Source organism: Phascolarctos cinereus, unplaced genomic scaffold (genome assembly GCF_003287225.1).
Source record: "Phascolarctos cinereus isolate Bilbo 61053 unplaced genomic scaffold, phaCin_HiC Scaffold_5;HRSCAF=322, whole genome shotgun sequence".
Taxonomy (NCBI): Eukaryota; Metazoa; Chordata; class Mammalia; order Diprotodontia; family Phascolarctidae; genus Phascolarctos; species Phascolarctos cinereus.
In genome coordinates, this window is record NW_027555958.1 from 254191674 (window position 1) to 254209138 (window position 17465).

Consider the following 17465-nt stretch of genomic DNA (forward strand, 5'->3'; position numbering starts at 1 on the left):
TGTACAAAAATATTTACAGCAGCTCTTTCTATGGCGGCGAAGAACTGGAAATTGAGAGGATGCCCATCAACTGGGGAATGGCTAAACAAGTTGTGGTATATGAACGTAATGGAATACTATTTTGTTATAAGAAATGATGAGCAGGCAGACTTCAGAAAAACCTGGAGATTTGTATGAACTGATGCTGAGTGAAGTGAGCAGAACATTGTATACAGTAACAGCTACACTCTGCGATGACAAACTTTGATAGCCTCATCTCTGTTAAGCAATGCAAGGATCCAAGACAACTCCAAAAGACTCATGATGTAAAATGCCATCCACATCCACAAAAAGAACTACAGAGTCTGAATGCAGATCAAAGCATATTATTTACTCTCCTCCCCCCTTTTTCCCCCTTTTTTGGGTTTGTTTCTTCTTTCTCGTGGTTTCTCCTATTGGTTCTAATTCTTCTTTACAACATGACTAATGTGAAAACAGGTTCAATGTGAATGCATATGTAGAGCCTATATCAAATTGCATGCCATCTTTGGGAGGAGGGAGGGGAAGGATAGGGAGAAAATTTGGAACTCAAAATCTTATGGCAGTGAATGTTGAAAACTAAAAATAAATAAATAAAATTTAAAAAACCTTTCTCCTTCTGTTAATGGCTTACCTTTTCATTTTAATCGAATTGCTCTTCTTTATGCAAAGTTTTTCAATATTATTTAATGAAAATTACACATTTTCTTTCCTGTGATGTTTATTTAGTCTTTCCCTAACCGCAGTTGTAAAACGGTATCTTATTCCATTTTCCTCTAATTTGTTTATATCATAAATCATATCACATCACATCATATATCAAGGTCACATACCAATTTGGATCTTATTGTGACATATGGTGTGGGATGTTGATCTGAGACTAATTTTTTCCAGATGGTTTTCCAATTTTCCTAGCAGTTATTATAAAATGGTGAGTGCTTAATCCACAGTTGGAGCCTTGGATTTATTGAAAACTATGTTAGTAGATAAAATTACTGCTGGGTCTTAATGTATTTAATTTGGTTCACTGATCAACTTTCCTGTTTTCTAACTAATACTAAAGTGTTGATAATTACTCCGCATAGTTCTAGGCTCCCCTTCCTTCCTATTCTCTGCTTCATTTTTTTCTTTTGAAAATCTTAAAATTTTGTTACTCCAGATGAATTCACCATAATTTTGTCTATTTCTCTGAAGTACTCCTTTGATTGGTATAGCACTTAAATTCATTTAGGGAGTGCCATTTAAAAAAAAATAATTAGCATGGCCCAATCGTTAACAATTGCTTTTCAGTTACTGAAGACTTTCTTTCTGTAAAGAATATTTTGTTATTTCGTTCCTCTGTGTTTGTCCTGATAAGGAGATTCAAATACTAAATGGAATTTGTGCTACCTATATTGTTCTGCTGGGTTTTACTGGTTATATGCAGAAGGCTGATGATTTTATAGGTTTTCTTGATGTGAGATCCCTGTGAGCAGAGACTATCTTTTGCCTTTCTTGGTAGGAGCTATCTTTAGCCTTTTTTGGTACCCCCAACACTTAATACAGTGCCTGGCACATAGTAGGTGCTTAAATGTTTAATGACTCACTGATATCCTTCCACTGTGTTAAAACTATTCATCATTTCAATTAATATTGGTTGGATTATTAGAGATTTTCTAAGTAAGCCACATTACCTGCAAAAAAGTGAAAATTTCGTTTCTTCACTGCCTATGTTTATTCTTCAAGTCCTCCTTGTAGTATAGTTAGTATTTCTAGAACTATATGAACAGTGGTGATAGTAGATATTCCCCCTTTATCCCTGATTTTATTAGAAAGGTTTCTGGTATTTCCTCCACTACAGATGATTCTACTAACCTTTTTTTTTTTAAAATATAAAAAGATGTCATATTGTTAAAAGATTTTTTTCTCTATCTCTTGACACAATCATGTGATTTTATTTTTTCTTACTAATTTATTTCTTATGGTTATGATTTTCCCACTGTTGAACCATCTATTTGTTCCTTACACAAATCCAACCTAATCTGAGTGTATAAACTTTTTAATGTTACTGTAGTTTCTTTGCTAACATTATATTTAATATTTTTGTGTTGATATTTTTATTAGGGGTTCTGGTTTACAGATTTCTTTCCTATTCCTACTTGGTTTAAGTATCAGGACATATCTGTCTCATGGAAAGCATGTGGTAAATATCATCTTTCTCCATTTTTGCAAACAATTTATATAAAATTGGGGTTTGTTGCAGTTAGACTGTTTGATCAAATTCACTCTCAAATCCACCTGGTCCTGGGAGTTTTCTGACTAAGCGTACATTTATGGCTAGTTGAAGTTCATTTTCTGAGACTGAATTATTTAAGATCTCTATTTCTAGTCCTAATAATATGAAACATTTTCTATTTTTGCCAATATTCACTCAAGTTCTAATTTTCATTGGCATAGAACTGGGCAAAATATTTTGTAATAATTTCCTCTATTTCATTTTCATTTTTGTGAGCTTTTTTCATATTTGATCATGGAAATCTGTCTGATCAGATTAGCAATTTGTCTATTTTATTACTTCTTTAAAAAGCAGGGTCTAGTTTCATTTATCAATTTGATGGTTTCAAAAGAATTTACATGGAAGAGTTAACAGAACCTTTGGCTGAGAAAGATTTAAAAAGAAATATGAAGGCTATATACACAAAGGGTACCCAAGGACACTGAGAGGAGGTTGAAGCAGTATGGTACAGTAGACAGCACAATTCTGAAGTCAGAGAATCTAGGTTCAAATACTACTGACTACCTGTATGCAGTTGGGCAAGTCACTGAATGTTCCTGGGCCTCTATTTTCCCGTTTATAAAATGAGAGGCCTAGGTTAGATGGCCTAAGGCCCCTTCCAGTTCCAGATATATAATATATGAAGAGTAAAATATCATGTAGGGTCTATGACCAAGTTTAAAAGATTATTAAAAAATCTACTTATAGGGATATATGACTCATGCCTAAAGCACTGTGAGTCAAAGTTAAGTGAAACTTCTAAAGATATGTATTGTATAGACATATAGAAAACAGAAGAGGTAAAGCCAAAGACAAACACAACTCTAAGAACAGTATCAGGGAGACAAAGTGCCAAATGAGCTATGTTTTACAAAACATGTTAAGAACCAAAAGAAAAAAAAAAGGTTTTAAAACTCTGTTCAGAAGAAAAAGAAAAAAGAAGGTTGTGAGATTACTCCTTGTGGCAGCCTGTGTTAACAGATGACAGAAATAAAGCAGAATTACTCCATTACTAAAGATGCTACCACCATTACACCAACCTGAGTTTATGATAGGGCCACTATTAAATTACTTCAGTCTGGTATCAAGCAGGCTGGCTTATCTACCTACGCTGACTTTTTGCTTTCTGAGTCAGGTTAACAAGTATTTCAAACTCTCCTGACCAGTCTATTCTAATGGCTTTGCTGAATGCCGAAGTAATAATTCTGTCCTCTTATTTAGAAGCCTATAAATGGAGAAAGCTCCCCAACAAACAGTCCTAAGGGTTTGATCAGATACATTAGTGGTCCTTAGAATTATGGAATCCTAATGAGTCCAAGAAGCCTTTAAAACCACCTAGTCTAGTATCCTATCAAATGCTGGAATCTCTTTAAAACATTTCATTCTCTAGAGCAATTATATTCTTTAGAACATAATTTAGAATTTAAACTCTTCCCTTTGCTCAAGCTACCAAATGCATCTACAGCTGCCACATTTACAGCAGATTCAGAACTCGTTGAGATTGACATCTTACAAATCCTGGCACCTACTCTGTTCCTCAAAATTTTACTACATCTATGTGTGTGTGTGTGTGTGTGTGTGTGTGTGTGTGTGTGTGTGTGTGTGTGTGTGTGTGTGTGTGTGTTAGCAAAGGATTGGAAACTGAGTTGGTGCTCAACAACTGTGTACCAGCTGTACATGAATGCAATGGAATACTACTATGCTTTAAGAAAGGATGAAAAAAAAAAGCCTGCTTGCATTAGCGATACAAATGCTCAGATTTTTAAGAGTCTAGCAAAGGGCTCAGATTCTTAAAATCTAGCCACGGGCTAAGATTTACTCTAGCCCACTTGTCAATATGAGCATCACAAATGTTTAGATTCCTTATGAGTCTGGCCAATATGGCAGATCTTTAATAAACCTTGTTTTTGGCTGGGGGGAAAAAAAAGATGAAAGGGATGGCCTCAGAGAAACCTTGGAAGACTTATATGAGCTGGTGCAGAGTGAAGTGAGAAGAAACAGAATGATTTATCATCATTTAATATCAGTATTGCAGAGATAATCAACTTTAAAAGAATTATGAACTCTGTTTAGTGCAACCATCATCCATGATTCTAGAGGACTCATAATTAAATATGCTGTACAACTTCTGACGATGATGAACTCAGGGCACGTATTGAGACTTTTTAAAAAAGATATGGCAAAATGTGGGAATTTGTTTTGTTCAATTACATGTGTTTGTAACAATGTTTTCTTTTTTTAAAATTCTCCAAATAGAGGAGGGGAAAGAAGAGAGGGAAGAGTATATTTTCACTGATTGAAAAAAAGTCAATGGATTTAAATTAGAATTTCTAAAAAATTTATTTTATCACTCCTCTTCTGCCTCCTCTTCCCTCCTTTTCCTTCCCTGTGGTCACAAAAGAGATAACCTTACTTTTTAAGGCCAATACTTCTGTTCCTGTGTCTTTTGCTCTCATTCTCACTTTATCAATGCTTCTCTCTTCCACATCTTCAATCACTCCCTCTCTACTTGCTCCTTCTTATCCTCCTACAAACATGTACAAATCTTTCCATTATATAAAAAAAATCCTTGGATTCTTCTGCACCACTCCAAAAGAGTTCCATCTTTCTCTTCCCCTTCACTGTGAAACACTCCTACTGAATACTCTTTCCCTCCTCAGCTTCAGAGACACAACATTCTCTTGGTTATCTTCCTACTTCTTTTACTACTTACTTACTTACTGTTTGTTCCACTTCTTCCTTACCCCTTAAAGGGTAAGTTCTGTCTCTGACTTTTTCTCTCTCCTTTCTCAACATTTTCTCCCCTTATAATTATATTGATTCAACTACCATCTATATGCTGATGACTGAAAAAAAAAGTCTAGTCTTGACCTTTCCACTGAGTTCCAAGACCCACCATATGCTTTCTACCTTCAAACATCATGTCCAAAAGATTTATCTTCTTACCTAAACCTTCTTAGATTTCTATTTGTTAGTGGCATCACCTTTTGCTATTCTGTGATATGTTGGCATTACATTTCTCTGCCCCTCTCCCTCTAAAATATCATCAGTAACCAAGTCCTATAAATTCTACTTCAGCCGTCTCCAGCTCCTTATCTTTATGTGCCTGGGCTCCTGCAAGTTTTCCTGCTTTGTTCTGTGTCTTTCCTCTCCATTTGGCCCACTCCAGGCATAAGTATGCTCCGAAATCATTATAGCTGTCCTACAAACTTCAAATTCATTTTGACACTCAAGACCCCTTCAACAAGGTACAACTAAACTTTTTTCTTTATCCCATATTTTACACATCTGATGTCCCACCCAAATGACACTATCCCCTAGACAGATCTTACATTTTCTTACTGCTTTCTGTATTTCCTGTGTGCTCACTGCTAGCCTTTACTGGCTGCATTCATTTCAAGTCAAGACTCAAATGCCACCTCCTTCATGATGCTTTCCTTCCTTGACTTTGCCCTCATTCCCCAGATATCGCAGAGCACTTTTTTAAAAAAAAATTCTCTATAGTGTTTCTGTTGTAATCATTATCTTACCTCTTTACTAGACTATAAACATGATGGGAGCAGTTACTAAATACTGTGTCTCTCCTAGGGCCTATGATATTATATATATAGTGAGCAGTTAATGAAGTTCTGTTGATTTTACTAATTCAAGACTGAATCCAATGCCTGAACTGTGAAGATCAAGAATAGTCCTGACACTGAGCTGACTTCGGTAACTGAACTGAACTGAACAGTAACAGTAGGCTCTAAGACAGGATGGTAATTGGGGAATATTACAGGAAGTTATTATTATTATTATTTTACCAGGGGCATAGCGTGTGTGTGTGTGTGTGTGTGTGTGTGTGTGTGTGTGTGTGTGTGTGTGTGTGTTCCACCCTATGATTTCATTGCAGTCAGTAGCTAAACATTTATTATGCCCTGCTATGCACCAGGGGCAGGAGGTAGGTGGCACAGTGGATAGAGCACCAGATCTAGAGTCAGGAAGTCCTGAGTTCAAATCTGGCCTTAGAAACTTACTAGCTGTATAATCCTGGGCAAGTCATTTAACCCTGTTCGCTTCAGTTTCCTCATCTATTAAAAGAGCCGGAGAAGAAAATGGCAAACTATTCCAGTGTCTTTGTCAAGAACATCCCAAATGGGGTCACAAAAGAGTTGTACACAAATGGAATGACTAAATAACAACAATATGTGCCAGACACTGTGCTAAGCTCTGGGGATACAAAAGGAGGAGAGACTAGGACAGGCTTCCTATAGAAGATGGGGTTTTAGTTGGGCTTAAAGGAAGCCAGTAGGTGGAGATGAAGAGAGAGAGAGCTTCTTAGGCATGGGAGACAGCCAGTGAAAATCCACAGAGCTAAGAAATGGAATGTCTTGCTCATGGAACAACAAGGAAGCCAATGTTACTAGATTGAAGAGTATGTGGTGGGGAGTAAAATGTAAAACGATTGGAAACATAATAAAGCACTAGGTTATGAAAGGCCAGAAGATTTTTTTATTTGATCCTGGAGGCAAGAGGGAGACAATGGAATTGACTGAGAGAGAAAGAAAGAGTGTGTGTGTGTGTGTGTGTGTGTGTGTGTGTGTGTGTGTGTGTGTGTATGGAGGGGCAATGTTTGGGGAGGGAGTCAGACTTGCTGAATGGAGGATGGACTGGATCGAGGGGAGACTTGAAGCAGTCAGACCAAACAGCAGAGCCTGCACCAGAGTGCTGGAAGTGTCAGAGGAGAAAAGAAGACATATTGGAGAGATGTTGCAATGGTAACATCGACAGGCCTTGGCAACAGCTTGGATATGAGAGACAATGAGGAGCTCAGGATGAGTCCTATGTTGTGAACCTGAGGGACTAGGAGGATGGTGTTGCCCTTAAATAGTATGGAAGGTAGGTGGGGAGGGTTGTATAAAAACTCTTGATAAGGAAACTCCTTTTATTAATGTGGATTGGCAACTTAGGAGTCTTAGGGGATGCTAGCCCTATTAGAAAGTAATCTCCTTTTGGGTAGGAATTGTTCAGTTCTTTGCATTTGAATCTTCAATGTTTAGCACAGTGAACAGCACATAGTAGGCACTTAATAAATACTTGTTGACTGATTGAAGTGACTTGCCCATAGTCACTGATACTAAGTGTCACCAAGGCAAGCCCTCTAAACATTACTGCTTATTATAGTATTTGAAAGTCACCAAACTTTTAAAAATTCTTTAATAAATCTAGAAAGTCTAAGAACTTCTCGGTAAAATAGACGAATTTAAGGGCAAAGACGTATCTTAAGAAACCCGTAAGCACAATGCTATCACAGGGAGACCAATCTCCAACTTTCAACTTTTCTACTCAATCACCCATGATTTCTACTACTCTCTGGGGTCAGCATGGGTTTTGGAGCTGTTCCTTCTCCTAGAGAAGAATGGTTTAGTGTAACTACAATTCTTCTGGCAGATTTCTTGTCTTCACAACTGATGCCCACTTTCCCCTGAAGAACAGGAAAGGAAGAGCTACCAGAGATGGGAACCTGACATCAACAAGGAAAAATGGTGGTTTTAATCACAAAAGAATATGTTTTGAAAAGAAGCTGGTTTTTTTTTGAGACTTGAGATGTTTTCAATCACTTGAGAAATTTTAATCTAGTCACTCCAAGAAGAACTCAATTTTGTTTTCCTAGTTGTTAACTTTCTCAATTTCATCCAGTAACTCAAAGGAAGATAATAATACCTATACTACTTACATCAAAAGACTGTTAACATCAATGAAAATTTATGTTAGACAATATAGAAATATGAATTACAACTAATTCTGAGCAACCTGATGTCACTGATCTTGATTAGGATGTGCTACAGAGAAGCGAGCACAAAAGGCACCAGTCCTGAGCTCTATCCAACAGAGTCAAATATAAACATAAAAATTCAAACACAGCATATTTCCATTTAGCACTGCAGCCCCAACATAGACCCAGTTTTAATATTTCAAACTGGTTTAACAGAAGCCAAATGGATCTCATTTTGCTTTTTTAACCAGAATTGTGTTTTCACTGGCTTAGAGAACTCCCAACTCTCCATTACTAATGCAGACTGGTACAATAGGGGCAATGAGAGGTTGAATGACATTCTCAGTTACCCAGTCACATAGGTGTGTGTCATGACACACCACAGGAAGCACTTGAATTCAAGTCTTCCTGACTCAGAAGCTGGCTCTATTCCCTATGACATGCTAAATGTTACAAATACATTCTTACAATGTAATGGTGAAATGCAAAAATCTGAAACTATGTGTTCACCATATTTTATTGTTTAAATCCTTAAAATTCTTCAGCACTGCACTTTAAAATTGGCTCAAAGGCAAATAATATACCAAAAAGCTATCTAACATCAATATTTAATTATTTGGAAAGCTTGTATCAAAACAGCACTATTCAAAAAGGTAATCACATACCTTTTAATTTGCAAGCCTGTAATAGCTGTGTATAAAATAACAAGCAAAATGTAGGCAGCAGCAATTGAACTGGTATGCACTCAAACAGTTGCTTTGAGGCAGTATAAGAGAGCATGAAATGAAAGAATCATGCAAGCCTATGAGCAAAAATAACCAAACCTCCCCCAACCGCAAACCAACAATCCATTCCTCCTCCCTCTCCCACCCCCTTATTTCCCCCACCCAAAAAAAAAAAAGAGAGAGAAAAAAAAAGTTTTCCTGTGGGAATACAATCCTTTGGCTTTGAGAAGACCTACAGTTTTCATACATTCACCTGGTAGATCATGAAGACCAGAAATATTGTCATAGAAAGAAGCTCTCTGAATATTCTGAATCTCTAAGGCAGAGAAACAGCAAAAAACAGAAGGACAGAAGAGCAGATACATAAAACACTTTCGTTAGTACGCAGAACATTTGAAATCACAAGTAAACTTTGAAACTGGGCTACAAAAATAACCTGGCCGTAACAGATTCCATGCAAATATATATAAGATTTTCACATTTGGATAGGGTTCTTTATAGAATAATTAAATCTGATGAATGTAAGATGAAGACAGGAACTGTGACATCCTTGATAGAGGGAACTCCTGGGTAAAAAAGCTTCCCCTATCAATTCAGGTCAGAACTTTATCTTCAGCTCATTGTCTTAAGGAGCTGCCTACAGCACTGAGAGGTTAAGTGACCTGCCCAGAGTCACACAGCCAGTATATGTCAGAGGCAGAGCTTGAAGAACCCAAGTCTGTCCTGGCTTCAAGGCCAGCTTTCTTTTCACTCCTTCATCATTGCCTCTCTGATCAATCTGAGGGCGGCTAAATTTACTGGAAAAAATAGTAAGGGGGAAGAAAACTGATTCCAGACTCTGTACATACACATATCACGATCACTATTTGTCAACTTTTATTAAGAGTTCTTCCCCTTATAAGCTAATGGTGTGGTATTGTTAGAGTTATTTGTGTATAAGACTCACTCTATAAACACTATGTGCTTTCAAATGAGGCAAAATTATAGTAACTTCAGCTTATTTTATATCTAAACATACTAATATATGTATTGCTTTAATTATTTCAATGGGAAATTTGTAAATGTTGGTGATAATGGCATGCAGACAACTATAATAAAGCAAAATTCAAAGGAAGTGCTACTGTACCATACTGTTAAAAATCTACAAAGTAGTAGATATGAATTTTTCAATGAAGCTCAATAAATTTCAAATAGCTAGCTATTTGAACCACAATTATTCATGAAAATGTCTCATAAGTCACAGTACACTTTATGAAATGTCCATAATGAGAAATTTCTTGTTACAAGAACCTTAAGGGATAATAACCTGGATCAAGGGATAAAATCATCAGCTCATGAAAAGAAATGTGTTCAAAAAGGAATCCCCAAAATTGCATGTGAGAGTATATGAAAACACATATAGGCTGGGGGCATTATGTCTCTAGGGCAGGGCTGCCACCAATGAACCTTATTTCTCCTTGTTTGATCTTCAGAAAAATCTGTAAAATCTGAACACAATCTTTGTTTCAGAAGAAAATAAGAAGGTTTAAAGCTAGCTTAAATGCTTTATACTCAATGTTAGCACATCCTCATGAGGTAATTAAGTTATCGTTAGAGTTAACTTACCTTTTTCCCTTGTACATGTAAGTGCAGTACAAAAAGAGAAATCACATAGTTCGCTAGTCTTTATATCTGTCAGGAAAAAATTTTCATCCATCCCAACTCACCTCTTTCTTTCCTGAGGCTGAGTTATTTAAGAAAAATTTTTTATCCTTCAAAAACTATCCACATCTCAAACTTAAAATAAATTTATGCACACAAGCCAAATTTGGCATTGCTACAACCACCACCATTTGCAACTGAGAGTCCCTTAATGGCTATGGCCAAGTCGGCTTCTTACTGCTCTTCACTTCACAATTTCTTCAATTTTGACTACAGATGTTGATGCCTAAAACTTTGCCTTGTAAATAGTAGATGCTCTGAAACTACTACTGCTTAAAGCCTTGACACTGCCAGTAGAAGATATCAGAGGTCAGTGAGAGCATGGTGCTATAAGAAAGGAGAAACAGGATGGAGGCGGCCCAGGGAAATTAAGAGGCAGGGTTAGCCTCAAATTTTTCATGTAAGAGCCATCTGACTTACAAGTGCCATCGTAAAATACTAGAAGCAGTGATTGTGTCATATTTCTTTGTATTTCCCTTAGGGTCTTAAGAACTAGTTCAGTATAAGTGCTCAGTAAAAACTTACAGAATGAACTTGAGAACCTCTGATAAACCTAAAATAGCCTGTGTGAGAAAATACAAAATAATGTCTCTGCCTTCATGATCTTTTTATATTCCTAGGAAAATTCCTACTTCAAAGTCAGAACCAGGAGTAGAATCTAGATCCTCTAAATTATAGTTTGATGTTGCCAATAATTTAAACATCTATTTTTCTTTTCATGAGAAAGAATGCTACACATAATAGAAAACAACTTTTTAAGGCATTAAAAGGACCAGTTTCCACCTGAATCTCTTCTCATATTTTTAAATTTCTTTCCATTTCTAATGTTAATGACACGGCTCATGTATCTTCCTTTTTTACCCCATCTTCTGCAAAAATAAAAGAAGAGATTATTTTTAAGGTTCCTTCCACCTACAGAACCCTGTATGATATTTAGAGAATTAGATGGGTCATCATCAAGAATACTGAACATCCTTACCACATAAATCTTCAACATTGTCAATTCCAACAGTCATTCTTCACCCTACTTTGGCCAAATAATAGTTCAGTCACATCTTCAACCTTACTGTCTCACAAAACTGTACTACCCCTAAGATGTTAAAATCTAAAATTCTATATTCTCACAACCTTCTTGCCTTCAATTTCTCTTATTCACTACCAATAGAAGAGCTAAAATTTTTCCTTCCTCAGGTCTCTAATCTCACTTCTAAACTTACTCATTCCAACAAATGATGGCCTCATATTTCATAAGATTAAGCCCACCCAGTAGAAACTCCTTCAACTCCTTAAAACTTCTCCCATTTCCTTCCTGTCTCAGAAGACAACAGTTTTTCCTTTTCCATTCCATCCACCCTATTTTCAGGACCTTACTCTTGTGATCCTCCAGTTCTCATGCATCTTCAATTTCACTGGCTCCTATCTATCTAAAAACATTGAGGTATCATCCTATATCTCACCTTCCCTTCAACTCTAAACTTCTCAATAAAGCTGTCTATATTGAATACATCAATGTCCTCACTAACTATTTTCTCCTCACAACTTGGATTCAGTATACCCAAAAGAGAACATTATCTTTCTCCTAAAAAACTCCCCTTTCACTCTCAAAAGCACCAGCATCCTCCCAGACAGACTCTTTACTAGCACTCACTTCATCTGTCCTATCTACTGCCGTGTCTTGTTTCCACCTTTACAAAATGTCTCCTTTTGTCACAAAATGTCTCATTTCATTCTTTCTACTCATACAGCTGACATCTTGGCACAGGTCCTCAACACCCCTAGCCTAGACTACTACAAAAGCCTTGTGATAGGTCTCCCCACTTCAAATTTCTCCTCATTCCAATACCTCCTTAACTTAGCTTGACAAAGTGATTTTCCTAAAGTGAAACTCTATGTGCCCCCTTCAAAACTCTAGTAGCTCTCTTCCACCTTTAAGATAAAATATAAAATCATCATTTGGCTTTTAAAGCCTTTTCATCACGAGGCCCCTTCCTACCTTTCCAATCTCCTTATACTTTACTCCCCTCCACATTTTTTTTTTAAAAACACAGTGACAATGACCTTGCTATACTTCAAACACAACACTCCATCTTCTAACTTCATGCCTTTTCATTGGTTCCCTCCATGCCTGGAACACTCTCCTTCCTCATCTGTGCCTCCTGGCTCCCTTCAAGACTCAACTCAAATCACTTCTTCAGGAGATCTTATTCAGTCCTCCCTAGTACTAAAGGCTCTCCTCCGCAATTACTTCCCATTTACACTATATATATCTTCAATCTGTAATTTTTTGCAAGTTGTCTCCCCCATCCAATTATGAGAGTATGTTTTTGCCCTTTATTGTATGTCTAGTGCTTATCATAGTAGTAAGAGTTTAATAAGTTCTTACTATTTCCACTAATCTACAAAAACTACTTTACTCAAAGGTCACCAACAAGTTCCCAATCACAAAATTGGAAGATGTTTCAAAACTTCTCTTCATCCTTTACCTCTCCGCAGCATATGACACTGTGGACCACCATAAGGCTTCCCTGTGCATACTCACTTCTTTAATTTCCAAAACCCCAAATTCACCAGGTTCACCTCTTAACACTCTAATAACTCTCTTAAGTATGTATGGGGGGGGGGGGGAGAATAGGTGGGCAGCTGTGCTAACCAGGGAAGCATCTGGTAAATTTGATGAATTATCTCTTCAAGACGATAAAATTACAATGTGTGAAATGGTCCAAATAGTGCTTCTAAAAGAAGATGAGTTTAAAAATACTTTGTCCTATTTTATCTGTGTTAGCTCTGACAGTTTAACTAGATGAGAACACTTCTCAATCAAAAAACCTTAGACCAAGTGTGCAAAGTCTTTGAGAGCCACTGGATGAAGCGAAATGATGGTCCTGAGAATACTAGACTTTCCATCTTCCCATCAGGGTCCTCAACTATACCCTCAGATTGATTAGCAGGAAGCAGTGTGTACATCTTCAGGAGCCAAGGACAGAATGGACTCATGTCAACCAGCAAAGAGATAAGACCATACTTAAGGGGCATTTCTTGGACCACCCCATAATGGAAATAAGTCTTCTAGCAACCAAGAGCCATGTCACTTACCCTTTTGCCACAGGTGCTCAATGGGCTTGCCCCCCCACTCTCCTATACTTTGTACAAACCTTTGGGGGACTGTGGCACAGATGTTTTTGTTTTGTTTTTTGGCTAGGCAATGGGGTTGAGTGACTTGCCCAAGGTCACACAGCTAGTAAGTGTTATGTGTCTGAGGCCGTATTTGAACTCAGGCCCTCCTGAATCCAGAGCCGGTGCTCTACCCACTGCGCCACTTAGCTGCCCCAGCACAGATGTCTTTGGAGAACTGTTCTTAATAGATTACCTTAGTAAATTTTCCTTTCTAAAAGTTACCTAAGGCTGGCTGACTTAATGCTCAACTGATAATCTTGATGGGGGGAAGTATACCAGTGAAGGCTCTAGCCAACAGCATAAGACAAAGTCAATCCTGACTCTTCAGTGGTTCCCCTCGAACTCTTATAATCAGCCTAACTCTGGGAACCTAATTTGTCTATGGAAGTGTGAATTGTAGAAAGCAGGTGCTTCCAAAAGCCAATGTGAGCTACATTACTGATTTTCTCTGGACTCTCTGGTCTAGAGAGAATGGGTCTGCCTTCCAGATAATTAAATGGATTCTGGGGGAATTAACCCTGGTCAAAAGAGTTGTCCCTCCTTAGCCACAGGCAACATGGGGATGAGAAGGGAGGGAGAAAGGGAGGGAAAAGAAGACAGTTCTTCTTCCAACAAATATCCATTCCCTCTAGCTCAGTCATCAATCACATGAGTGGTAGGCCCACTGCCTGTGGACCACACAAATTCCTTGCATCCTCTCAGTAAGGTGCTAGGACACATACCTGCCTCCTTCAGGGTACTATATAGTCCCTATAGTATCAAGTTAATGAAGGAAGATATCAAAATGATCAGTAACTCTCATAAGCAACTTCCTTTTCAACTCTTTTTTGTCTCTTTTTCCTTATTCCTTAAGATGAAGATTAAGTTCAGTCCTCAAGACTCTTCTCTTCCCTCTTTACATTCTATCCCTCAGCAAATTTGATCATTCCCATGGCTGGAACTTTCACCTCTGCATTGATGATTCCCCAACTGATATTTCTTGCTTTGACCTTGTTTTCATCTCGAACTGTCTATAGGACATGTCTACCTGGATGTCCTATTGGACCTTCCAACTCAACATATGCAAACCTTCACTTATTTTTCCCCAAAACCTGTACTTCTTTACTTCTAGCAGTGGCCTCACCATTCACCCTAACTCTTATATTAGAAATCTTTCACTTTTCTTTTTCACCTCTCAAGTTGTATCAATTTTACCTCAACATCTTTTATATCCAATGTCATTATTACTGAAATTTCTATGTCATCACCCTAGTTTGGGTTCATTACAATAGTCTCTTAAGTTTTCCCACTTGTATTCACTTTCCATCCTTCACATACACTCCTTATACACAGGTTACATCACAATATTTCAGGCAATTCCTTACTGCCTACTGAATGAAGTTCATAATCCTCTCCCTGAGAACCAAAACCCTCTAAAACCTGGCTCTACCCTATTTTTCTGGCATTGTTTACTCACCGCTCCTCCTCAAAAATGACCCTATGCTCCAGCCAAAAAATTTAGGTATCTTCTTCTAGTCCATTTCATTCATTCTATAAAAGAGGTAATTGTAAGCTTAAGTGATTTGACCAAGGACAAAACTTACAAATGGTAAGATGCAGATACAAGATTCAAAGCTAAGTCCTATCACTCCAAATCCACCAATCTTTTCCATTCCAACCTGGAACCTATCCAAATATACATTCTGATTTCCTATATTTACTCCTGCTCTACTTGAAATGAATAAATCCACATATTCCCCTGTCAAAATTCTATCACTCCCTTAAGACTTGATTCACCAAATGTCAGCTTCATGATTCGACCTGATCTATTCAAGTCTTGAGTTTTCACTCCCTTATCTGTTATCAAACATATGCCCTTACTCTATGTTATTGTTTATTGCAGGTATTTGTGTTGCCTTACAAAACTATGTAACCTGCATAAAGATACATATAGTAGCAAAGGAACGGACCTGTGATTTCACTGGCATAAGGACATCCTGGGTGAAGAAAAATCCTCTAAGAATACAAATTGGCAACTTTTCTGAATCTTAACCCTTTGGGAGTTGTCTAGAACACTGGGAGACTTACCCAAGTTCCTGCATATAGCTGGTATGTGTCAGAGGCACTTCTAAGACAGACTTTTATACAGTAGGCCACAGAGCCTCTTACAGTAGGCATGCAACAAATACTTCTTGCTGAATGACTAGCCATTTCATTCCTCTACTCCTTAACACACGTTTCTTAGTTTAATTCCACTGCCACTGTGGTAGACTGTCCACTACCCCCTAAGACAGACCTTATCATACCAAGACCCAGAGCCATTTTTCAGTAAGAGATATAATTTTTTATAGTGCCTAGATAAGTTCAAAGCAAGGGAGCTCCACACTTCTCACACGGTACAGATCGAATTTGCTTAAGAATACTGTGTGTTACTCAGTGACAAACAGATTTTATGACAATTTTGAAGCCTGAGAGTATTGAAGCTTCTATTTTAATTGTTGGAAACCAATCTCCCCTCCTTGATTCTTTGGAACTTGAGTTTAGCTCCACAAGTCACTCTCATCCCCACACAGGCCCAGGTACTCACAAGCAAATACTCTCAAATGTTTCACATACACATTCCAAAAGGCAGCCTGCTCTTGAAAGGATTAGTTTTACCGGCGGCAGGCACTCACCCAGAAAGCCATACTGTTTCTCTGTATCTCTCTCCTTTTTTCCCCTTACTTTTTCATTTGCTACATGTGCCTATTTCTGCTTCCTCTGAGTTGCATTTTCTCTTGTCTCTCTATTCATTGGCTTCTGAGTAGAAATCTGCAAAGATTTCTGGGCTCTGAAGGTGTTTTCAGAATAGCAGGACTAAGACAAAGCTAGGGGTAAGGCAGATACAGTCAGAATAAAGAAGAGTTCCTGGAGTTCCCCCACAAATAGCAAGGAAATGAGAGAGAACTCAGAGGCAATGAAAAGAAGTGAATGGCAGGGATAGCATAGAATAGGTAATTTCTTTTACTTGTACTTTTGTGAGCACGGACTATATTAGGTTGAGGTACCAAATCACAAAAACAATTTTACTCAGTTTTGAAAACAAATTAAATAAATCTGCAGCAGAGATTTTCAAGAACAAAAGCAGAGCAAGGGCCAGAAACAAAAGGAGCAGATGCAGATATAAGGCATTCATTGGCTGCTTTGCTAGTTACTGTGCACCCTTGCACTGACCAGGTACTCAGAAGACACAGCTTCAAGTAGTCCCTTACCAATTGTCTAATACTGCAAAATCTGAAAGGGGACAGATCTGAGGAAAAAGACTTTAACTGTGAATGAATAGAATACTTTTCTTTGTGTGCTAATGCAGATTAACACTGGTTATTCTTTGCAGCTGTCTATGACTTCAGGTCCAGAAAATGATTGGACTAGATTTCTAAGGTCCATTTCAGCTCTTATCCTTTATTTTAACTATCTAATTTTCTCCTGTAACACAATTCATCCTCACCAGAAAACCAGGCATATGCCCAATTTTCTAAATATTTTATTTATTTTTTAAGCTGAATTAGCCTTAAGATGGACAAATTCTGTTAAAAGGGCAGCCCTGCTCTAGGGAGAAAAGCAGCTTCTACTTATAACTATATAAGCAGACTATGAGATAAACTTTTAATGATTCCAATTAAGTTAATAACAAGTACCAGAACATAAACCAATGGACAGGAAAAAGTTTATGCATTTCTTACCGTCTTTCCAAAGCTCTGCAACAAATCTGTCTGATGACTGGTGTAAAAGGGTAGCTACATTGTCATTCAGAGGATCCATGTTCTTCATCAGCCACTCATCAGCCTTATAGTCCACCTGTAAGAAAAGTAAGAGGCAG

General features: G+C 37.6%; 1 protein-coding gene across 1 annotated transcript in view; it reads right to left on the bottom strand.

Annotated features, from left to right (window-relative positions):
- The window catches only part of MYH10 (myosin heavy chain 10), a 182921-nt gene that overhangs the window by 81573 nt on the left and 83883 nt on the right, over positions 1 to 17465 (bottom strand). The window contains 2 exon segments of the mRNA XM_020966465.2: positions 9006 to 9068; positions 17329 to 17443. Of these exon segments, the coding sequence (XP_020822124.1) occupies positions 9006 to 9068; positions 17329 to 17443 (178 nt within the window).